At 39.3% G+C, this 26687-nt stretch overlaps 1 protein-coding gene across 4 annotated transcripts in view; it reads right to left on the reverse strand.

The window, feature by feature from the left end:
• LOC148373626 (netrin-G1-like) overlaps positions 1–26687 on the reverse strand; it is a 197150-nt gene that overhangs the window by 131180 nt on the left and 39283 nt on the right. For all 4 annotated transcript variants that reach the window (XM_088327478.1, XM_088327471.1, XM_088327462.1 and 1 more), the window contains exon 3: positions 5568–6211. In XM_088327478.1, coding sequence (XP_088183604.1) covers positions 5568–6211 — 644 coding nt within the window. The remainder of the gene's footprint in view (positions 1–5567; positions 6212–26687) is intronic.

A 26687-nucleotide genomic window follows, 5' to 3' on the forward strand; every position in this document is an offset into this window, starting at 1 on the left:
TCCCACACTATGAGGGCGCACCTATAAGCCTTCAATTATTTCAAAAGCTGACCATACGCCTAATAAAACCGTGCGCCTTATTAATGGATCAATTGAGTCGCAACAGCTCTCGCAACTACAGTAAGTGTTTCACTTCCATTTGTGTGTTTTTGTACAGACCCTGAATTGGCTCCTGTTAAGAGACATGGTTTCAACTTACGGTGAACAGTCACACAAAAAAACACGGAAATAAAGCATCAGCGAGTGAGTTTAACATCAATGAATCAATGGTGGGGAAGTGGAGGAAGTATGACAATGACGTTCTCTCTTGCGCATCACCATTTAATGGATGCATAATGTACGGTAACCCCAACCTCTCCTCTAGCGCTTTATAGTCCGGTGTGCCTTATGTATGAAAAATATATTATAAAAGGATATTTTTGGAGTGTGTGTCTTATAATCCTGTTCACCTTATATTGCAGAAAATACAGTAAGTAAATACACAAAACACCAACATTTTAAGTTTGAAATTGGGTTATGCCGGATAAGAGAGAAACACGTGTATAAGATTGAGTAAAAAAATATCTTGTTTATGAGAAATCGTATCGACAATGCTTTTGGAGACGATGGTGAGCTGCCCTTGAGTTAACGGTCAAACAATGAGGGCTAAAATTGAACAGCTGTTGTTTTTACTTGTGTCATCACATTAAAAGGATGGGTCAGGGTTGAGGACGGACCCAAAGAAGCATACGGTCAAAGGAGACCGAGGATAAAGCAAGACAGATTTAAGGGAATGGCATGGAAAGGATGAGTGGAATCGCGTATTAGCAGCTTATGGATTATTTCTTTCCACTGTTCCCAGCCCCCCCCCTGACCGATTCCCACCACTACAACCGTTTTCACATGTGCAGCTCCGACCACACAGTCAACTCCTGGCGGTCGCGTCTTAATTAGCCAGCCGACATGGGATCAATACATGAAGAAAGGTGTAACAAGTCTCAGAGTTCAAGGTATCCCTGCGTACTGTTGTGGCATGCGATCAATAGCCGTGCTAACCTCTCACCCTAGTTGATCAAGGTGAAAAAAAATCACCTGCTGCGTTTACTTTGAAGGCTAACATAACATCTAAATGTTAGTGATGAAAGACTTGACTTGGGGATTGAAACACAAACAGTCACTTTAGTTGAGTTAATAAATACTTAATATACACTCCACATTCTATAATAAACTATGCAATTAGCTTTTTGTTTGCTCTTCAAATTGTATTAATTATTAGGACAACCCGAGGAATAAATTTACTGTATTTTTTTGAAAAAACGAGAAACAAACACTTTGGCCAGAAATTTAAAAGTGCGCCTAACAAACTAGATTGAATTATACACAGCAGCATAGGGTATGCACTGACTGATCACTCGAAAATTATTGATACCCAAAATAGCAAAATATTGTTTGTAACAAGAACAGAACCTGGGTCGGGGTGCAGAGATCTGTAGCACTTTACCACTAGACCACCGTAAGCAAAGTCAGGTTCATCATGAAATAGTCGTTTCCCACATGTTTTTTTTTGTGTTGATTTATATCTGTCAGGACACTTTCACTTATGTCACCATGAGTAACAGTGTGATATTGAGTTAAATTCTGAATAATTTTCATACAAAATTTGTATCACTATTGGTCTAAGTGCCGACGCTCCCCTACTTACAGTTACAAAAAAACGGTAGATACGAACTTTTTTTTAGATTTTGTACTGTGCACCTTTTTCAGAGTAAAGGAAAGTACTGTAGTGCTTCTTTCTGCCGCCACTGGCGAGTGGCTCTGTGAGAGCTCACCAAGCATCCACCCTGAAGAAGTACTTGTTACTGCTTACTTAACACTGGTGGCAAGTACCTATCTAGAACTAGTCCACTGACGAGTCCATTAACTGTAACCATTCCCTATATTCAATTGAACATTTTGAGAGTATTAAGTTTATGGTTTCTGTGGTCTGCTCAATCAACTGAAATAATTGAATGAACTGAATTATATCCAGACCATGGTGTTACTTTAAGTTGACATTTTCAGAATCAGAGAACCAAATGATCTGCTCTGCTCCAGTTTAGCTTTTTACGCATTGTGTTCCAGCTCTAGGTCATATATGTTCTATTATACTTGCGTGTCATAAAGATCAGAATTTTCACGAAAGATGCGACTTTGACATTATTCATCGCCTCGAGATTTTTCGAAAAACACAACTGAAGATAATGGATAAAACAGCATTTATGCAAATTATGCTCATTTATTCAAATCATGTCAATGTTGTCACATTACTTAGTTCTGAGAAACTTTCTGCACCTGATGGAGAATGTATCAGAAAATACAAGGACTTCTTAGAAGGGGCTGACAAACTGTGATTGGGCTTTCACATTGACTCTAGCCTGAGGGGTCCCGACGACGCAGGGAAGTCGAATCAACCTCTTTCGCCTGACTTGCCAATTCACCAATGGACACGAGTGGTCCATTCATTTTATTTGAATTTACACCACACATTTTTGGTTGTAGAGTTGCATTTGATGCCCAGGAGCAGAGAAGTGAGTGGAATTGGATAAAACTCATAATGAAATGCAAAATAAGATATCCGTGGGAGATAGAATCCTGTGCTTGTTTTTTACAAGTCATCAAGTTGTTTAGGAGAATTACTTTGCAACAGGAAATCTATGTCCCTGCGAAGGATAGAGGCACGAGTGCAACACTGTTTGTTTTTTTAAATAATTGTATTAAGATAAATTTTATTATCTCAGCACCACATCTTTTGCTAACACAATCATCAAACTGAATTTATGTATCTATATAGCTCAGTAGTCCAAACAGTTTTAACACTTTAATTAAAAGACTATTCCCTCAATTTAATACTTTAAAAATTAAAACAAAATATAACCACTTCTTCAGCTTTATCTTCTCATCAAAGATGACTCATAACCAAATTAATAGTGCCTATGTCATGGCAAAAGAGGGTCCATTTCAGTTTTATAGACAAAATAGACCTTGAAAAGATTTGCATTCCTCCATTAAAAAGTCAACACTGAAAATACAGCATATGTAACATTCTTTTTCAGTAAAAAAACTGGAATCAATTTGATGTCCTCATGGGAAATGGTCAGAAACTGCAAAACACTACCACTTATGTTAGGTGCCGCAATAAACTTAATTGAACTTCCATTCATCCATCCATTATCTGCACCGCTTATTCTTAGTAGGGTCGGGGGGGGGTTGGGTTGGGGTGCTGGAGCCCATCCCAGCTATCTGCGGGCAGTGGGCAGGGGATACCCCAAAACTGGTTGCCAGCCAGTTGCAGGGCACATAGAGACCGACAACTCCCTCGCTCATTCACACCTAGTGGCAATTTGGACCGTCCGATTAGCCTGACATGCATGTTTTTGGGACTGTGGGCGGAAACCGGAGTGCCCGGGGGAAATCCAGGCAAGCACGTGGAGAACATGCAAACTCCACACAGGAGGTTCGATCTCATGACCTCAGAACTGTGCCGCACACGCGCTAATCACTGCTCCGGCGTGCCGTCCTTAATTGAACTTATTTTTCATAATTAACTGTAGATGTGTTACTGCGACTCTGTTTATATTATTCGTTAGTCTGTAATATTTTGGGTCAAAAAGTCCATGATTGACACAGTGCTGGCAATAATCAAAATCAGTTACCAACAGAAGGTTTTCAGAAAGGTTTATCATATTGTATGAAGATGTTACCTAGTAGTTTTAGCCCGTTGCCAAATGTTCTAAGTCAGTGGTCCTACATCAGCGAACCAACAGAGGGCCATGAGTCATTTGGTACAGGGGATGCACAAAAGGAAAACAAGATCAAATATTTGTGCTTATTATAATTTTATGTACACCCCTATGGTCAAATCAATTGTGATCCGGACATTTGAGGAGGTGTGCTTTATTTAACGACGGTTTGGTTTGTGCAATGTTGCAATTGTCACGTTGGAAGCGAGGATTCCGGCCCGCGGAAAATACAGCGAGACATGAATTAAACCAATGTATGTGCTTCAGCATCAGCTATAGACTTTCAGTGTGGAGAATGATCAACTGTAGTCAGCTATGTCATGTAAGTAAGATACCAGACAAATTACTGGCAATTGAAACACTTTTGGCAATGGAGGAGGGAACCAACTTTTCTTGAGGGATGCATGAAATCCTTAAATCAAGAACACGACAAACAGTGCACAGAAAAACCATCACACTTTTTTGTGAGGGTCCTTTTTCGGCGGGTTTGGAATCATGAAACAAATGTGTGGTAAAAGTTTGGGACCACTGTTCAATATTACATGTGATTAGCTTGCGACAGGGAAACGCCATTTAACTCCAAGAGTGCATTTCATTTATTGAATGTTCTGATCTTAAATGGAAAATCCTGGCAAAGTCAGCAGCGCCCCCGCTTTTCACGGACATGTCCCCTGTGGTATCCATTTAATCAGCCACAAACTCTTAATTATGAGATAAGTCTCTTGCCAATGCGCTGACGGTTTTTCTTCCGCCAACTGAATTCCAATTAGGGACTAACCAATTCCATTCACCTTGGGGCCCCTCTGACGGGACATTACTAGTCTAGTTATCCTCACATAAACCAAGCGCCAGGCAGGTGGCGCCGCTTGAGATTAGAGAGCAGCTGCCGATTGCTTTATGACCATTTTGAGGGCCCTTTTCCCGTATCGTGAAGGCAATGTTTCCATTCCTCTGAAATGCAATCGGCAACCTCATCCTAATTAAACATCTCTAATGTTGTGTAAATGTACATTTATAGCAACAAGTGCAGCATGCAAGGAGTCGCCGCTCTGTTGACATAAGATAAGTGGATTGTTTTTATGGGTGAGGCATTTGCTGTTACATCGAGGCAAATAAAACAAGCCACAGTTTCGAACATGGTACATTTTGTAGAATTCAGTGTAACTGAATAGTGCTTTAAAACAAAAGAGGGTTGATTACATTTTAGGGTGTTTGCTTTACACAGAAATACACTATTATGACTGTGTTATGTATTCAGGAAAACAGAATGTCACATCATTAAGAAATGATGGCTATGGTTAGGATTATTCAGCTAATATCCGCAATCAGAAGCTCTGTGTAAAAGAGACAAATAGACAAATGTCCAGTTCTATTGTGATACTTGACATTCAACAACGTCAAATATATTGTAAAATTTCAATTTATACATATTGAGAGAATAATTCAATTAAAGATTACACTCACATCTCAGACCAGGCAATTTCCACCCTACCTAACATTTGAGTCCTAATAGACTAATTGATTTAAAACACAGGCCTTATTGACCAAGAACACAAGCCATGGGTGCCGATGCTGTATGCACAACTAAGAGATTAGGTGCACTGTCAGTGGAAATGCGTGACGGATTAAGATTGAGGGTCCTTTACAAAGAATCTTTACATTGCCTGTTTGCACAGTATGTATTTTGGCAACATGACTAATATTAGAAAGCGTAAGTTACGTTTATCCTTGAAGATACATTATAATGTGATCCCACAATTTAACAATTCAATACGACTTGGTCAGTTATAAAAAATAAATAAATCTTACCTTCCCTGCACTTTGATGTCAGAGATGGCATAGAAGTATCTGGACAGGTTATTTTCATCCACCATGGTGGCACCAGTGGCTGGCTTCAGCAGCTTAATCCTCAGATCAGTTATGGTAAAGAAGTCCCTCAGGTTCTTGGTGGTATCCAGCTGACCATACAATGAGGCCATGTTGTGCAGCCGGGGCCCGGCAAACAGGGCAAATCGATCCTTGATTTCAAATCGAACAGTTTTGTCGTTCTTCCATACGTAGCCCCTTGAGTAGTCCTCCGTGCAGATGATATCTAACAAGGTGCGTTGTGTGAGGTCGCCCACTGTCTTTGGCTCCATTGTAAAGCCGTCCAAACAGTCTGTGGCGTAGAACTGGTAGGGTGTCCATGTCCGGCCGTAGTCCAGCGACTTTTCCAAGACCATTTGCTCCGGTCGGCCCGACTCGAAAGTGAGTACAATGTCATCAGTGAGTTCAATGGTCTTGTTCCAGGACAGTGTGAGGTTAACCTGCAGTGGCTTGGGGTATTTTTTCCAAGATGTTGACTGCCAAAAGGTTGTGGGGTTGCGACCCTCAAAGTCAAACATCAACTCGGGCGGGTGAGCCAATTCTTCAGTACTTGCATCACATTCGTTGTTGCACATATAAGGGTTTTCCTGTAAAGATGGCAAAAAGGTGCAATCCTGTGAGTATAAGTAACTCTAATTATGTGCTCAAGAACAAAAACAAGGATGATGTATAACTATCCACTATCCAATGATGGCTGGTGTAGTATATGCCCCCAGCGGACTCAACCAATTACGAACATCCGTTCGCAGGAAGTTACCCGACTCTCTAGTTTTAAAATAAACATTTGAAACCTAAACGTGTTCTTATATAATAAAAAGATTAATGTTCTGCATCTGTGTGTCATGTTCATGCCAAGAATTAGTAATTTGCCCATCATCAAAAATTAAAATTATTATAACAATTTTAATTAACGAGTTAGGAAACTTTATTTGAAAGGCATCTACAGGAACTCACTGGTGACTAAGACTGCACCTTTTGACCAGGATTACTCCACACCTATAAAAGAAAAGGCAAAGCTCCAAACTGCCTTTTCTTCTTTCTGCTGCCTTCACATGTGTTTGGAAGGTGGTAAGGCCTCGCCTACGTAAATCGGGTGGGGGCAATGGCAACCAAAAGGGCCAAAAGCCACATCCTCGTCTCCCCAGCCATTAAACATGGCAAAACAAAGCCATGGTTCTCCTTTAGCCTATCTCTCGGCTGAGGGATGCGACGAATAAATTAAAAGACTTGTCTCAGAAGGGTTTTTTTTTTTTTTTGATGTCATGCGGACAACCCCCAACACCACTTTACACCCCCTCCCCCACTTCCACATGCTGTTTTGTCTGACCCAAAGGTAGGAAAGAAATGATTTCACAACAAACCGTTTGGTGCTGGGCAATAAATATTTCATTTTTGACACACTATGAAAATGATTACTGATCATTTAAATGACTTGACTATTTTAACCAAATTCATGGATCAATAATTGTATTATCTTTAACGAATTTACTTCCATTTTCCCGTTTTCTAAGACTATGAGGTCTTGTATCAACAATGTCTTTTTTATTCTTTTGTTTGATTCAATTTTCCTTGTCATGTAAATAAATTTAGTTTGTTAGTATCAAGCAATTGCAATATTTTTTTGTGTGTCTCTAACATTTTTCTTCTGGACAGATCAATCAATATCTTTATGAATAAATAAAATCAAAATATTTTTAGAATATTCATGAATAATGCCATACACAAAATAAGTCAAATCAATTTGGGTGGGAAACTGTGGGCACTACCTGCTGGGTAAATCTAAAACTACCGAATTAAATGCTGAAATAAATAAAGCAATTACTGTACATTGGGATGGGCTCCAGAGTCCTGGCGAACCTAAAGAGAATAAGCTGCGCAGAAAATGGATGGATGGATGAAGCGGGATATTCATTATCTAAAACAAAAATTCTGCAAACACTCATTGCAATAACCTTAACCAGCATCATGTTCATCTCAGCAGCGTTCTCTAAAGCATTGCTATCCAATTCAGCTCCAAATGCATTTGATAAGGCGCTGACACTGGGTACATCGAGCGGCTCATTAAGATGTCAATGTGATTCTCGGTCTCGAGCTTTTGCCGGCACCACCCAAATTGCAGCTGTAATTGATATTCATGGATTGTATTTCAGGCCCGAGATGGGACTGGAATCGAAATAAGTGGATTCTTATAAAACACAAGGGTCACATGTATTTTTCATGGAGCCCCCAGTCTGTACCACAAACCAGACAAGGTCTATTTGTGTGAGCGCTGCGAGGAAGTGCAGTGTCTTGATGCCTTTGTCTAGGATTAGAACCATGCACACGAATTTCTGCTTGCATGTGAGTTAAAGCGAGATCAGAAGGCGCTCTCCCATTGACATTCCGCTCACCCTTTGCCCCCCATAACAATGAGGTTAAGTGCTGATGAGATTCACATCCACTGTAAAGCAGCTCGATAATCAGCAATCATCTGACACCCTACACGCTGGAATTATCTAAAGGTGAGAACAATTGGTTTGGCGACACCCAAACGCTTATCGCTCGCTTGTTCTCGCTCCCGCTCTATGAGTGAGATTGACATGGGCAGAGAGGATTGACACGAGGAATACTGATAAGCATTTGATGTTATATTTTTATTTCATAGGGCGTTTTGTTTTGCGCTCAAGAACTTGAGTGAATTTTATGTTATGGTTCTGGTGCTTAAATTGTAATCTCTAAATCCTTATACCCTAATAGAAAGCACAGTCAAGGTGGTGATTTTATTTTGTTTTTTCTGTACAGCCACACACTTGAAAACAACTGCACTAATCCTTAACAATGAAAATTAATTACTAGAAAATATTTGTTCAACTTTATTTAAGGTAGTTGAAAGGAAGGCAAGTTCTGTAATATGTGCTTTCAAAGCGAACTCCCCGATTTCATCCGTACAATTAAAATGAGAAATCCAGTGGGGTTTTGTTTTAACAATACTTGTATAAATATTTTGGTTTAAATCCCTCCCCCTGTAGGTGTTGGATAAAAATTACGGTAATATGCAGCTTACATTTTCAGTTGTTCCCATTACAATTTACCACTGGGAAATGCTACTCTATTTTTTTTCTATAAAAGTGTACATAATTAATACATAATCCTTGCTCATTTTATAGAGCCCTGTTTAGGTGCAGCAAGCATCTGTCCTCTTGAGCGCAACCCGTAGGGAGCAATGACGCTTCACAAGACAATGCTGTACAAACTAATGCCAGCAGCAGCGAATCAGAAGGGAAGAATAAATGCAACTGCAAAGCAAAGTCAACAGACAGCGTTGTTGGCACCATTTCTAAACAGACTTGTTGAAAAACATGAAAACAATGTCAAGCATTCACAAGCACTTCACCTAAAATTCCAGCACTTTTTAAACATTAAAAAAACATAAAAAAATCAAGCATTTACAAGCCTTTCAAGCAACAGTAAAAGCTATGTTTTTAACGTAGACTAAACTTGAACAACAGCTTTTTCTTGTTAAATTGTCTTAGAGATATGGTGTTAAATTGAGTAACTGTTTTGCAAAAACTTTGTCATTTTGGTAGGACAAACCAGAACTTGAGTTTAACATCTTTCATAGCACATACATTTTCTGACCTCGTAGTTAGTTCTTCAGCTTCCTACACTTGTAAAACATTGGTTTGTTAATCTTCCATTCTCTCACAGCTGCATGGTTTTCACATTTTCCGTACAGCGTCAAAATGTACACACCATGGCCGATGAAAACACAGAGAGCATTCAAAGGAGGGAAAATATGGTTTTCGATTTAGTTATGATTTGGGGGGGCAACTCCTTTCAGCCTCCGGTAGCACAATACCTTTCAAATTGCTAGATACGCTACAGGGTCAACATCTGTGAGTACTTCCACAAACAATGGACACATCATGTGTCCTCTTCTGCGGATGCGGGACACTTGTGGTGTACAAAGATGGGATGCTAAAAAGTCACAGGAGTTCACTTACAAGTCGCATTATTTTAAAAAATAGGAATTAAGCATTAGGCTCTGCTTTGTGAAACTAGCATGATGCACACACCCACACCTCACCCTTTAAAGGTGATGACCACACTTCACACACAGCCTCATGGTGTCAAAAGCTACTTCTGCCACTTTACATCACACAAAGGGTGCACTATATAATAGGGAGCTCCGCACAATTTGAAGAAAATCAGAGACTTTAATGTCTTATGGTTGGAAAGTACGGTAGGTCATTTTGCACAGATAAACCGCTCCAACAATCGCAATTGATTTCTGTTTGGGTTAAAGTTTGCCAGTCCTGGTTATAAACAAGCACACATTCGTTTGTTTTGTTTTTCAATATTCTGAAGACAAATTGTGTTTCGCTCATCAAAATAGAGTGTGCAATAATATCTGGTGCTTTTTAATGTCGAAAAATTGGCGTGTATGTTTCATATAAACAAGAATTCTGGCACATAGACCATTCTGTTTCTTAACATTCTTGTGCTCTGCTTAGATTGTTCTGATCATTATTTTGTTTAAGTTTTGGCAGATAACAAGCAAGTGTTAAGAGTTAGCCGTCAATATTAAGAATCAATGCTGCTGATTTGCTCACGTCTTTATTGAGGCACAACTGAGCTTTAGCTGAGTCCAAGCGGAGAGAATTTAAATCTGTGATTGTTTTGTTCTTTTAACATTGAGCTAACTAGCTAGTGGTTGGGATTAGAAGCTAACACTACCGGTAGACACCCATGCCTTGACTCTGCTATACTTTTTTGCCTGAAATGAGATATTGAAAGAGGCTTTGTGCGCATTTTTAACACATATTATCTCAGTCACTTGCTGCTTTCGTCTCTTTCCATTCATCTAAAAAGCGTTTCATGAGATGCTCTATTTTGTGTTTAAAGGAGGTTCAATTCATGACCACCAACCCTGTGTTAGTAATACAGATCTCCCCACTTGATTCTTATTTTCTTTTGTAGATACCCTGCGATATCAGCCACTTGCTCTTCAGCAGGGAGTCAATAACAAAGCCACACAGCAGCAAGATTGTGGAGCAAGCTAACTCAAAGGCGCATGGCGTAATCCAATTAGGAGGCTAACAAGGGTGACGCCGCTGAGACGGGAACGGCAAGAATGTAAAAGGAGACCTTTTCCGCTTGTCAGGTTTCCTGGGAAGTTGCTGAAAGTGTTCTCTCCTAGAGACGCCAACGCACCAGCATAGAGGCCATGGAGGCCGACACTTTGAATGATCTGTATTTTTTGGGGCTGTTTTTTGGATAGGATTTGGAATTTCTGTTTTATTTAGCCATAGGAAGGAGATGATCAACCTCTTCCCAGTAAGCGGTTTTGATTAAATCTCCTTTGTAGGTGTTGAATATCCGAGGCAATCTGGCTTCTTTTTTGGGGGGCAGGTTTGGTAATGTTTTATTCTCAATTCTTCACCATGATTATGAGAGTGTCAAGAAATTTAGTCTCAAAGTTGACCCATCTGACTTGTTTGCTTGTAGAGCTGAGAAGTCATTGAAGGAACACAAAACCTGTTAACACAACATGTGAAGTCACCTACTATACCAGGGGTGGCGAACACGTGGCTCAGAAGCCGCATGCCGCTCTTGGCCAATAAGAATGCGGCTCTTTGCCTCATCATATTTTCTATATACTGTGGCTCTTTGCCTTGTTTCATGTTTAGTTTTTTTTTTGTGTGTATTGAGGGTGGACACTTTCCTTGACATCAACACAAGAGCAATACTTGTTGTATTGTAAGGAGAGGAGTGTGTTATGGGAAATAATGTTTTTAATTGTGTGTGTGTGTCTGTCATGGTGTCAGTGCGTGGTGTGGCTCTTTGACTCTCACAGTTAAAAATTTCGGCTCTTTGTGTCAAACTTGTTTACCACCCCTGTACTATACAGTCAGACGCTTTGAACAGATGTAACTCTTATTTTAGCCTATTTTACAAGTAGCTAGCTGCGGTTTGTACAGATGTAACTCCTATTTTTGCGTTTTCGAGGTCGCTGGCTAACTATTAATGCACTTGATAAAGGTCATCAAAAGGTAATGTGTGTGTATGTGTTAGTGTGTGTGTGTGTGTACGTACGTGCGTATTTTGTTCTTATATTTGAGCATTTTGCAAACCTGTGATTTCCCCAAGGTCTTTCCTCTGCTTCTTTCATTTGCTGTTCTCCCTGAGACTGACACGTCTATGCCTAATGACGAACAATATCACCCACGAAAAAGCGAGGCACATATAAGTAAATAAAGGAGACTTTTGCATCGGCGCACAGGCACAATAAACTGGGGGAACAGTCATAAATTCAATTCATAATCATCTTCAGTGCCTGCCTCTAATTTGGTCCTTTCGAGGACGCGATCAGTCTATCTGAGGGAGCTTCATTCTGCATCAGCAGGGGATTTGTTCCTTTCACAAAAGTCCATTTTTCATTAGTAACGCTCAATAAAGCAGCACTTTTCTCATCCACAAGTAAGTGACACTATTTACTCTGGGCCACAAAGCACCCACCACGCCAGAATGCTTTCCGACGGCGCAGCCGTGGAAAAAAAAGGTCAGCACCTTCAATCCAATATACTGCAGTGGTTATTTAACAACGAAAACATCGCCTTGTGGCAGATCGATGGCCTTGGTGGTCGTTGTGGGCTCAGGGGGGCTTCAGTACAGTGCCAGAGGCCACCTATTGGAAAACAATAAGCCCCCTCAGCTTAATCCTTCACCCACATTCAGGGCAACAGCACCAGATATGAAAGATGTCACCCTGGCCTTTTCTACAGATAATTGCCAGACTTGACAGGTGATAGCATGGCAGCCATGACAAACGTTATCACTACCGCTCCATCTATCTGTATAACTTATTGGAATTCTATTGGAGTGCCTGGTACTGCATTTCTCATTTACTGATGCTGTTTCAGACAAACTACTTAAACTGTGTTCGTTGAAAGATTTCCTGAAGTACTGAGAGATGACAGAGACGAAGCATGTCAAAGAATAATAAAACTGCTTTAAAACTGACAAGAATGCAGTCAAAAGATAGACAATGTGAAAATTAAGATGGCAGTAACATGAAAAACAACATGGAGAAAAGTTTGAGATGTGTATATATCAAGACAATACAAAATAAAATGATGGTTAAAGTAGAGGTAAATATAATTGATTACAAAAAATGCAGTGAGACAGAAAATTACACGATACTTTGAAAATTTCAGCAAAGAAAATCCAAACATGGAAAATGGTGAAGACAAAGGCAATGATTGTAAAGAAAATACCAGGTCAGAGAAACGTTTTCTTTTTTTTTGTGGTTCCTTCAATGCTATCAAAAATATCGGTTTCATTTGTTACGTGACTCGTAAAATCCATTTTGAAATTGGAGTGGCGGGCATGGCATCCACCCCTATGGCTTTAGTATTGCTACGTCTGAATCAATCCAACCCTCAATAACTATTAAATGGCTGTAAAACATTTAAGGCAGCTACAACTGCGACACATATAAAAATTCATTAATAATAACCTCATAAAATTGCAATATTATTTAGGAATATAACCACATTTTACTCATAAGAAACATTTTTCTTTTCTTTCCTGAGAAGTTTTAATTACTATGTCGAATAGATTCTCCATGGTTTTTAGTTCCATCAAGAAGTTATTTTCTATTGCCGTAAATACCCCCTGTCCAATCGTAGTTTGTAATTAACAACACATGATTCAGCAAAAAAGGCCTTGCATGCCCTCACGGTCCACCACTGTGAAATTGTCTTTCCCCAGAGAAAAGTGTAAAAATTATATAATAATGCTATTCCAATCGCGACCCCCCCCCCAAAAAAAAAAATTAAAACCAAATACTTAAGTGTTTCAAAGCCATTAAGGAATGCAATTATTAAATTGAACATATCAATTTAACAATGATAAGCATTAGTCTCTCCAAACACCTTTAACCTGTCATTGATAGAACCTCACAATGACCCAGCATGAGGGATATTATATGTTCTTTGGTCTTTTCCATAATGTGTTAAATGACACCAAATCCAGACACCTAATAGCAAAGTCGTGTGCTTGTTTGTCAATTTTTGTTTAAGAGCAAATTTGAATTTTGTGCAGCAATTCATATTTGTGAACTCACAAATTCCTCGATTACCTCAAGAACATAATGCATGTGTCTTTTCTGCAAATCTATACGCCCTCGTTCCCCGTCTCATTTTTTTCCTTGCACCCAGAAAGACAGCAACCAAAGTACTGTATGTTCCGCACTATAAGGCGCACATAAAATCTGTTTTTTTTTTTTTTAAAGCTGACTATGCGCCTTATAATCCGGTGCGCCTTATATATGGATCAATACTGAATTACAAGGTCTCGCAACTTACGGTAAGCAGCCACCGACTCAATTTTTCGCGTAGAAGAAGTGTGCTGTGCATACTGGGAAATATTAAACAACGATTTTCTTTTATTTGTGTGTTTGTATAAAGACCCTGAAATGGCTCCTATTAAGAGACACGCTTACAACGCAGAGTTTAAACTCATGGCGATCAGTCACGCAGTAGAACACGGGAATAGAGCAGCAGCGAGAGAGTTCAACATTAATGAATCGATGGCCGAGTAAGGAAGAATAAACAAAGTTTCCGTGGCAATAAAAGCGAGATGGCCACAGGTAGAGGACACACTTGAACAGTGGGTTGTTGAACAAAGAGCAGCAAGTACAAGTGTCAGTACAATAACTATTTGAATGAAGGCAACAGCGCTGGCACGGGAACTTAACATTAAATAATTCAGAGGTGGTCCTACTTGGTGTGTGTTTACAGTGTAGCGGGCAGAGACAGGAGTCGTAGGCGGAGTGTCAAACAAAGGTGCCAACGAAAGCTGCTTTAATGACATTTAAACTTGCAATTGAAACTTACAAAACAAAACAAAACACGAGAGTGGCTCGAGCCGGCAGAATTAAAAGTCCCCCTAGGAACTCGCTAACTGAACAATGGTTCCATGGGTGAATTGTGTAAAACCCACTACAACGTTTTACATTTTACAGTTATTATGTTATTGCTTTACTGTTATTGTTTTGCACTTGTTGTTTTTGCACATTACAAGCGTCACTATATTGTGATTGCACTAACGTTTAATTTACCATAACAGTATCAGACTTTTTTTTGCGTGTTGACTAAATGGAGGAAAATTAAAATGTTATGCCTTGCTATTGTTCAAAGATGTTAAAGATGTGTCACGAAAATGCTTTACCTCAGAGAAAATAATAAAACGACTGTTTATTTATTTTGGGAGTGAATGGAGTTGTGGAAAGCTTGTTTGTTATCTATTGATAAACATTTCCTTTAGCGCAGGACCATCTAACGGTTGCATAAAGTAACTACATCCTCTACTGTAGACAAGTCAAGTTAAGTCACATTTATTTATGACGCCCTTAATCACAAAAATGTCTCGAAGGACTACACAGGATTACAATTACAAAATTGCACAATTACCTGATCTTAAACCAGCATGCACTTATAGCGCCTTATAATGGGGTGCGCCTTATGTATGGAAAAAGTTTAAAAATATATCATTCATCGAAGGTGCGCCTTATAACACGGTGCGCCTTATAGTGCGGAAAATACGGTACAGTACGTGCCAATTATAATCATTATGATCATGCTTATGATAAAAGATCTAAGTCCGTCCACTCGAATGACAATTAGATGGAAAAATGTCTGGCTCAATTTTCTCCCTCCGTTTTTATTCTAGTATTATAAGATTGACCTTAAAACTGCATAGTGCGAGGTGTCAATCTTATGATCGCACTACCGCTGCTTAACATAGCACAACCACGCCAATGTGAACAATCACATCGAAAGGTCGACTGGAAGAAATGCAATTGCAAAGCGAAGCCACCAGAGAGCAGTGTCGGCACAACTTTTAAGCAGACCAGTTGAGAAATATGGCAACAAAACATGTAATCAAATTTAAATAACTTGGAGCTGTCATATCAGTAGAGGGGACAGAACCAGAAATCATGGCCAGGATAGCTCAAACCACAGCCGCATTTGCCAGACTTAAACCCATCTGGAAGGACAAGAACAGAACAGTGAAATCTAAGATCAGACTCATACAGGCACTGGTGGTGACGTTCTATCTGTCAGCCGTTTATGAGCGTGCTGACCTACGCTGTGTCAGTGTGGCACTCAAGCTGTAAAGAAGCGGACAGAAAGAGACTGCAGAGGGTCACCAACACAGCACAGAGGCTCATCGACCACCCTCTACCACTCCTGCCAACCATCTATAAATCCAGGTGCCTGGGAAGGGCAAAAAACTACATCAAAGACTATACACATCCTGGCTTCCATTTTGTCAACCTGCTGCCCTCTGGTCGCCGCTATAGGGCCATACCAGCTGAAACAAATGCTCCCAGAGTCAGCTTCTTCCCAAAAGCTGTCACCATTCTCAACTCCAAAATTAATCATCATTTTGCACTGCCATATGAAAGCATATTTCCACCTCTTCAGACACTTTATATATAGCTGACAGTAGCTCAATACTGGTCATATTGCACACATTTTCTTACCTCATTATATTCTATTTTTTATTGTACATATTTTCTTATGCCTATTCATGCGTGCACTAGGGGTGGAGCTCAAAATTCGTTACACTTGTGTGAATACAATAAAGGCCTTCAAATTCTGTTTGATTCCTCTACGCTTGCAAGACATAGACTCTCCCAGCAATGCTGGAAAAGAAAATCCAGGCCACGGAGATGTGATGCTACCAGCATCCTCTAGGCATCAGCTACTTAGCCCATGTGACAAACAAAACGGTGCGTAACACCATCAGAGGGCACATTGGACCCTAAGAAGAACTGTTGTCAACCTTGCCCAGGAGAAAACTTCAGTGGTAAAGTCAGTTCACAAGATAATCAAGACTGACCAAGATAATTCTCCAGGGCACAGTCTAAGGGGACAGGGGTGGAAGAACTGGGCTGACAACATTAAGTAATGGACTGCGGCTAACTTTGCCACGACCCAAGAACAGGCCAGGGATGGTCAACAGTGAAGAAAACTGTCCAGAGTTGTGTCCTCATTGGTGCCTCGATGACCCGTGCAGTTCAGGGATCTGTGAACTGTGAACCTTACACTTTAAATATGAAATTTATTGTTTGCTTCCGGCTCAATCCCTCAAATCAAATTATTTGGTGGGACTCAAACTGGTTCTGGTTTCATCTATGACGAGTTATTTTCGGAATGTAACCCCTTCGATAAACAAACTTATACAGTATAAAGCTTTCTGTCATTTAAGATTTTACTATCTTAAATGGGCAGTAGGGGGCGGCAGTAGCTCAGGAGGTAGAGCGCTCGAATTCGAATCCCGGCTCGTCCGTGTTACATGTCGAAGTGTCCTTGGGTAAGACACTGAACCCCTAATACCCCCAATAAGCAGGTTAGCGCCTTACATGGCTGCAAGGCCGCGATTGGGAAATGTGGAGCACATTGTAAAGTGCTTTGGGAAGTCATTGACTTGAAAAGCGCTATATAAATGCAGATCATTTCATTTTCATTTCATATATTTGAACTCAACTTAAGTTACACTATATTTTGTCTTGTTTTTGTAGAAAAAATAGCCCAAGTAGAACTTAAAAACAAAATGCCAGTGGAAAGTTTTTTTAATGTGTTTCTTTTTTGGTTATCTTAAATAGGAAAAAAACAATTCAAAAGACTAAAATGTACGCAAGATTTTTTACTTTGGTTTATTTTTTTGCATTGCAATTTTTCATCAAAAACTATTGCTTAAGATGTCGCCTACCTTCTAAGCAGGTAATTGGTTAAAAAAAAGAATGGTACTATGCTGCAAACTACTGTAGAAATGCAACAGATACTCTGCTGATAGCTGAACCGAACAATGGCATCCTTTTTTTTGCAAAGAAGAAATTAGTCAATTTCTTGAGAGACATTAGATGAGGCTAAGCCCACACAACACACGCACACACAATCTGCCCCGTGCTGCATTTGCTGTGTTCTCTCTCTGAACACTGGTTGAAAAACACTGGTTAAAAAACACCTTCCTTAACAAATCCCCATTTCTTTCCTGACTGAAAACGATCACTCCCAGCACAACCAGGTGACATTTAATATCGTGAATGTGTTAGATGATTGCCATTTGAGCCAGGAGCCTGCCGTGATGACAAATTCTGCTTAAGTTCAGATGCATTCCACCTAAAAAAAATGAGAATTCACATAACCGTTTTTTTGGACTATAAGGTTCACCTAAAAACACCATTTTGGGCAGAAATTATACTGCTGAATAATGTGGATAAGATTGGAAATGCATACAATAAATATAGGTACGCATTACCATACAAGGGTTTATATGGTATATAATCGTATTAGAGCACTTATTGTCCAATGGGAATGGATCAGTGAAAGGATTGCCAATTCACCACTAGACAACAAGTTATACAAATGACATACAAAAGGGCATTGCAGCCTATCACGTCCACATACCCATCAATGTTATGCACTGACAGTTGCAGGGCGCCTATTTAATTTTCACACTATTTTTATTCATGGTGCCTGAAACACTGATTTGCTTAGTGCATTCTAACCAGTTGAACAGTATTTGAACTTCTTCATCAATTAATGTTACAGAATGAAAAAAATTGAAAGTATTTCAACAAAATACTATACAAGCTCTTTTATATACGCATACATATCAAACCGGAATGTTATTAAAGCACAGATGAAGAACTGGAGAGACTGTTTTAGCCATCAGAATGCAGAACAAAATGCACAATGCAAACCACTGTTTCTGACAATGTAAATAAAAACTGTGTGATAATGAGATAAGCTTTTTGTATGTCAACTGTACCACTGGTGATCGAGTGGGAAAGCTATCAACGCCACTTCTCGAGTTTGAGTCCTGTATGCTTATCGATTGATCAATTATTGGGTATATTACTACTTATTGGTGGTGCAACATATAATCCGGTGCGCCTTAAAGTGCGTAAAATACGGTACATCAATCCTAAAAGGGTAAAGCAGTCTAACTTTGTCAAAAACGTACAGGGTTCTTAAAAATAAGAAGGAAAAAAAAGACCTTTCACTTGTACTGAATGCAGAGGTGTTGCTGAATTAATCAGCCCTTTGTCCCGCTCGGGCTCACACCTCCAGACCTTCAGACGACACCTACGTATTCACCCTAGCCGCCACACTTCTGGTTTCAATCGCACTCTGCAAGACTTTGATGAACGTTGCCTCTCTTTCTCTCTTTCTCTGTCTCTATTATATCGCCCCAAGTGGGATATGATCCCCAGACATCAGGAAACGGCAAAGACTAGATGAAATCACACGGTAGCAATCTGTCCGCACAATAAACTCCCAATCAGTTTCAAAGGCAAGCTCCATTTACCGCACACTCCACATATATCGGGAGGATTCCGAAATGGATGACATCCACACGGATCAGCCCAGGAGGGGGGCGTTTATGGCAATCTCCCAGTGCTGTTCATCCTTTCAGGTGCCAAACAAACAGGGACAGTTGCCAAAATAATGGGAACGCTTGTGGCTTTGGATACAGATACTTGCCACTAGATTGCCTCACATGCTTGAACATAAAAAACTATGGCACTCCTTGGAATTTGTTTTGAGTAAATGCTTTTTCCAGACTAGCGAGATTCATAGCTATGTATTGAGGGATGGGCGAAGCAGCCTTAAATTCGCGTTTATATGGGAAAATCAATACCATATCATATTTCGATATAAAATGATATCCCGGAAACAACATCATGTAATGAAATGTACATTGACAAATCTCTTTTCAGTGTAAAAAAATATTTTAGAGAGCGGCTGGTAAGCTGTGCGCTACAAGAGGTTGCCCTCAACTTGAGCCAAATCTCCACGATGAATGAAATACTTGAGTCCTAAATATAGTAGTTTCTCATGAATTGTAGCTCCAGGTCATCCCTTTCATGGTTAATGGATCTGCCATTGGTCGGATGCAGGCTCAGTAAGGGGTACTTAAGAGAGTTGTTAGCCTAGCCGCCTAAGTTGTAATAATCTATGGAGCACCCACAAGTGAGCAGCATTTCTTCGCGCTCTCCTGACTTAATTGATTAATTTATTTTTAGTGTAATGAGCTGTTTAAAGCGACTGCCCGCAATCCTTTTCAGTTTGTTTTGATTTGGAAACGTTGAATGTGCTTGCCCTCTCCAGCTTTTTGACCGACAGCATACACCAGCCTATTACAGTTGTGGACACAGAGAGTCCCGCCCACCCAATACACGTACACACAATCTGCCCCATGCAAAATTTGCTGTGTTTTCTCTCCGACCACAATAAACAATTAATTTATACAAATGTTAATGAAGATAATTTACATAAATTAAAAATCTGCGAAAGAGTGAACGACAACCAAAGCCCGAAGTAGCAAGAGGTCTCTGTACCTTTCATTCACACCACGCAGGGGGCGACGACACTTCATATGATAATGCCGCACAAATTAATGCCAGCTGCTGTTAATCACTATCCATCTACCTATCTATCTATCTATCTATCTATCTATCTATCTATCTATCTATCTATCTATCTATCTATCTATCTATCTATCTATCTATCTATCTGTCTATCTATCTATCTATCTATCTATCTATCTATCTATCTATCTATCTATCTATCTATCTATCTATCTATCTATCTATCTATCTATCTATCTAACTATCTATCTATCTATCTATCTATCTATCTATCTATCTATCTATCTATCTATCTATCTATCTATCTATCTATCTATCTATCTATCTATCTATCTTGGTCATATCCCTCGAGAGGGGTGACCGACAGCAGGACAAACACATACAAAAACAAAGAACATAAAAAAAGGGAAAAGGTCGCAAAAAACCCACACAAATTATTTTGGACCAAACAAGTTAAGCACCTCGGCACCCAAGCTGGTCATGCATTCGTCCCTTCAGATGAAATGGAACATAAGTAAGCGGCCATGTCACTCGGGTCAGGGTGACACAACACACTCTTCTGTTCAACAGCAGGCCCCGACAGCTTTCACTGGTTTACCAGTGATGCGGCAGGGGTAAACCAGTGTTAATAACGATGGAAGAAAGCAAAGCAAAACCACCAGCAGTCTTTTTTCCCCTAATTTTTTGCTCGGTATAGTCAGACAGACGAGGAACATGGCAACAATTTTTAGCATTTACAAGAACTTCATACAAAATCTAGTTTTTCCAACCTTGAAAAGCACAACATTAAAACTCAAGCATTTTCAAGAATTGCAAGCACCCATACAACCCCTGTTGAAATGATCAAAAAACAGGCCGTAGAAATATTCATTTGTTTGTAAATTCCCCCAAAAAATTGAAACAAGGAACACAGTGAAAAATAATCTTTCGTTTACGACTAATCAATAAAGTACACGATGCAAGCTTTGATGTCGTCCACCCTGCACATCAAAGAATGTATTTTTAAAATAAAGTCAAGCTAACGCGGCTTCACTTTAATGTTTGATAACTTCAAGCAACTTTCTGTAAACAAACACAACATGAAAAGACACGCATCAATCGCCGGGTGCAGAGGTGACATCCGTAAGTTTTTATTAGCGTCAGCATTTTAATCCAAAAACACACACATCTCGCGGCATGTTCATGTTTTCCGTTTGGCTCACATCAAGCACCGTGCCCCTTTATTTATTTTTTCTTTCAACGTGAACTCAGACGAGCGCTCGCTGAGGCAGTCCCTTTGAGGACGCCACCGCTTCCAAGTCAGCCCCTTTGAAGTCGACGGCTAGCTACATAAGAAAACCCCTGCCGCTTTTGCGTCAATTCAAATCGGGAGTCGGCTGTTGAAAACAAAAGGAAAATTGTGCTCCGTGTTAATTAACACTTGGCCTCATTATCCGTCTCGCGTGGCGTGGTTCCCACAGGGCCGCATTTAACACAGCTTATCGTGATTATAGCGGCACTAACTGGGCGGCGGAACGGTACCCAGGGTTGGCCAGTGGCGAGGCGGGCAGCCGCCTGGGGTGGCAGTTTTTGACACATGGGTGGCAGCATGAGAACTTTAAAACAAAAAAATAATTATAAATGTTGTCCCGCCCAGGGGAGTAATTTAGTGTAGAACCGCCACTGGGGTTAACGCACTTTTTTCATGATTCAAGCACTTTTCAATAACTTTCAAAGACAATTTTTCAATTTCTCCAATACCATCAAAATAAGTTTCACAAATACATCTGCGATTTACATTATTATTCTTTAATATTGTGTGTGCATGTATCAAGACATATGATCTTTAGATCTTGAGTAAATAACCAATAAACCTGTGAATCTGAACAATACGTGAGTACAGAGACCCCTTGCTACTTCATGCTTCGGTTATCACTGGTTCACAGATTTTAAATTTAATTGTCTTTAAAGTCATTGAGATCAACGTATCCTGCATTGTGTTCTGTTTGTGTGTGTGTGTGCGTGTTTGTGTGTGTGTGTGTGTGTGTGTGTTGGGTGACTGCCTGTGTGCTCAACTGTAATAGGCTGGTGTATGCTGTCATTCAAACAGCAGGATGGCTGCAGAGGTCAATTTGGCATCCGAAACAAACTGTGAAGCACAGAAACAGATAGCTTTTAGCATTGAAAAGAAATTCACCAGTTAAATCGACTCTGAGGAAAGTGAGAAGAGCGCAAAGAAAAAGTGATAACTAGGGGGTGCTCCAGGGATTTTTATGGGATCGATCTAATGCCCAGGAAGAGACTGAGGCGACGTCAGGAGAGAAGACAATAGCGGTGCTGCAGGTCCGGCCTACTGTGCCTAGTATATGTAACAACTGTCACCCCTACCAAGCTTGTATTTTACCAACACCGGATCCATTATCCATGAAACAGATGACTTGGAGCTAGAACTAGTAGGAAACTTTTTGTACTTCTTCATTTAGATCCTGGCTTAATCCAAGGATATGTGATGGTAGCGTGTGGCTATTCAGCCGCTTTCCTAATCGCTTTCTTACAATAAAAGGAGAAGCCCACCAATTTCGTCTACTTTTGTATCATCGCAATAAAGACCATTGATTCAACTGCACTTCTGCGTCTTTACCAGGGGTTGGCAATTATTTGGAGTCTGGGGCTGTATTGGGTTAAAATATTTGGCCAATGGGCCGATACTAGAGACGCACCTATTTTTTCATTTATCAATATACATGCTGACATTTAGATTTTATATTTTTGATATTTGTTTTTAAAGAGATTAGTTTCATTAAATTGGTTTTGAAAAAACAATTTAAGCAAACTAATATAACAATGTTCCCGTTGTAATCATTAAATTTGACATTTTGTTTTGTTTTGTAGTATAACTGTAGTTCTATTTTTTAGCATTTCTGTAGTGCTTTGTGGTATTACTGTAGTTTTATTGTTCTGTTATTTTTTTAGATTATTTCTGCAGTGGGATTTTTATTGTAGTATTTTTGTAATATTTCTGTCATATTTACATATAATTTTTAAAGTATTTTCATAGCAGAGTTTCTCTAGTATATCTGTAGTATTTTTTTTTGTGATATACCTGCAGTATTATCCTTATATTATAACATCAGTGTAGTGGTATTTTTGTTGAGGTATTCGTGAAATATTTCCACAGGAGTATTTTTGTTGTAATTCTGGGTTGTTTCTGTAATTTTTTAGCAATATTACTACAGTTGTATTTTTGTAGTATTTTTGTTTTGAATTTCTTCTCGTAGTGTTTTTGGATTATCGTATTACTGTAGTGGTTTTTTGGTAGTATTTTAACAGAAGTATTTATGAAGTATTTCTATAGGTGTATTTTGTATTATTTTCGTCCGATGTAACCCTTTGCATTGATGCACATTTCATATTGCCCAGTTTAGGGTTAGCATGAAGCAAATGGTGAGGAAAAAAAAGTTAATATAGTCATCTCAGTGATTTACAGTGATCCCTCGGTTTTTGCGGTAAATGGGGACCATAATCCAGCAAAAAGTCAAAATCTGCTATGTAGCGTCGCAACTTCATTAGATTTAGGATGGGATGACGTCTTTACACACCGAGTGTATACAACTGTAACAAAAGAAGCTATTATAGATCTACGAATAAAAACACTGTCACAGACTGACTGTCAGGTTTTGTTCTCTCTCTCTCTCCTCCTCTCGTTTTCCCTTTTCCTTTTTTGGTCACTTCCTCTTTGGCTCTGATTTCCACTCACACCTGGTGTCACTTGTCCTAAAAGCACCCCGATCACAACCCCCTACTCACAATTTAAGCACTCCTGTTATTGGGCACAATTGACAGTTCTCAGCCATTCTTGAGGGCTGATGACTCTCCATAGGAAAATGCCATAGAAACTTGTGTCAGCTGCCGTTTATCACAATGGAAGGAAGAAGAAATGCTATGGCAAAGATAAAACCAGCAGAGAGCAGTGTGTGCATCATCTTTAATTCTACTTGTTGTGGAACATGGAAACAATTTCAAGAATTTACAAGCATATTACCCAAAATTCAAGCAGACTTCAGCCCTAGAAAACACAACATTAAAATGTAAGTATTTTTAAGGATTTCGACCACTTGTACGAACCCTGGGTTCATGGGTTATGTGGTAACGCGTTGCACAACAAACTAAAGTTGCTCTATTTTTTTTTCGCTTTTAGACACACCATTGAGTTTTTTCCCCTCGTCCTTTTTCGCGTTTATTGAACCGTTTCAGAACAGTATAGTGACTTAAAACAGTTTGATCATGCGAAAAAAACTCATGCCTTTTCCCATGCCATGTACATCCCTGGTGGTCTTGTGAGTACACAGGGGATATAGGCTTCTTCTTCTTCTTAATACTACAGTATTATTATTATTACTATTATTGTTATTATTGTTAATGTTAATATTGAGCCAAACTCCGAGAATAAGGTCAGACTATAGATCGATCTACGGAACAGAAAAAGTTGGGGACCCCCAATGTGGACTGACAGACTTCTCTGTGAATGTAACTATAATTCTGTGTTCGCGTGTTTCCAGGATTACTCCCTCACTGATATTAGGATTTAAAAAATGGTGTCAACGTCACTTTAGTAAAGGGCTCTATAATTCTCTTTTCTCGATTTTCTACTGAGGTGCTCAATAAACTGCCTTAAACGTGAGTTCAATATTTGACTTTACAACAAATATCACAGCGAATAGTGTGGTACCAGTGATGTGCTGTCAGGGGAGGCTGTGAGACTGTGCCTCACCTTTCATCATAGACATATAATGGGAATATATCAAATGGTAATATTTATTCATTGTTAGAGTTCTTTCTCATTTTATTTGGGGATTTCCTTTTTCAAAATTGCAGATTTTTTACATTATATCACAAATATTATCAATACAATTAATATGTAAAGTATGACTGTGCTAAGTGTCTGTCAAAGCAGAGTGAGGTACGTGATTCTCTAGCCTCATGGCAGAAGGTGATCTGGAGACCAAGAAATCTGATTTGGCACACACCACAGCCACAAACAATAGAATAAGTGACAGTATCAGCAACTTAACAGCCATCCAGTATATATTTTTTTTATAATCACAGTACTTTAATATGCTTCTACAAATGCTTGGCTTGAGCCCGTTCTTTGGTTTCAATGTATAATAGAGTATTTAATAAATGAATAAATAACATTTTTCCACTTCAAAGGTTTTGACGATTGCAGGACCTTTTTGGAACACAAGCCCCGCTAAAAAAACAAGGGATTACGGAAGGTAGTTGGTTGTCGACCAGTCCATAATGCCTACTATAAAAGACATACTCATTAGGTATTGATTTTCTGTGTTATAAAGCCAGCCCAAGTGTATGAAAAACACAAAGTAGATAATGGCTAAATGAATTCCTTTCATTGGCACATGCCTGACACATGATTGTATTTGATACTAATTGGACTGACATAGATTTCTCTTGATGCATGTTACCTTTCCACTCATGCAAAACATGCTACCATGAATGACGTCTAATATACAGTTGTACCTCTTCATTTATGTTCGAATTGTTCTAGGATCATGCTCGTAAAACGTGCGAATTTTACCGATATGAAATGATTAACAACTAACTGGCCAGTTCCCGATCTCCCAAAAGCATTATGTTAACCCTAACCAGTGATAAAAAAACCTCTTTCTAATCAGTAAAATGAATTTCATCAGTAAAATCACATTTAAATAATAGTTTAACATAACAACTACGGTAATAGAGTAAATACGATTTATATAAAAAAAATAAAACACAAGTTAATTATGAGGGAGTTGCTGTAAGGATGTGTGTGTGCGCAGATCTGCAAGAGTAAGGCGGGTGCAGGCAGAGGGGGACAGCACATGACTTTTGATTATACCTAAGCACTCACAATAGGCTTGAAATTAAAAGATACTGTAACTTTAAATAAATGTACACACACAGTTTTACAGCATGCTGTTTTAATTTTTTTTTTTTTTTTTTTTTTTTTTAATTTTGATAAAAGGAAGCTCTGCAAAAACCTGTAACCTGAACTCGCTGCTACCTCATGCCAAACTGAAGTTACAGAGCTAGTCGTCTCTTGAATTACTCAAACCATATATGGCCAGTACCGAAATTCTTTCAGGTTGTACTTACTCAAGTTTTCGGATCAGACCTGGGCGCTCTGGTCCTAGAGGGCCGCATGTCCTGCATGATGTTTAAGGTTTCTGTGCTTCAATACAGATTATTCTAATCTCCAGGATCGTCAACAACCTCCTACAAGCGTGATAACAAGCCTAGGTAGAAGAGAAACTTTCAAAATTATGCGGCCCCCGTGTACCGCAGTGCCCAGATCTGCTGTAAATAGACAGCTAGTTCTGTTCTTTATGTCGCTATCTCTTGCTAACTCCTTGCCATATATCTTCGATAAAGTCTCTCTGTCTCGTTGTTATAGGTGGTTCACAATTTTGAAAGAACAGTCACACCTCTGGTCGTTTTTTTCTTTTTTTTTTTGCCTTGATGGCATCATTCTATTTCAAAATGTTGACCGATCGTGCTCCCTAGCTAGGTCACTAATATAAACACCATGAATGTCTATTATTTCCTGCTTTGTTTCAATTGACACAATCCTTCATTTTCTTGGAAATTAACTTACCATT

Source organism: Urocampus carinirostris, chromosome 1 (assembly GCF_059441175.1).
Source record: "Urocampus carinirostris isolate Australia breed hairy pipefish chromosome 1, RoL_Ucar_1.0, whole genome shotgun sequence".
In the NCBI taxonomy this organism is placed as follows: Eukaryota; Metazoa; Chordata; class Actinopteri; order Syngnathiformes; family Syngnathidae; genus Urocampus; species Urocampus carinirostris.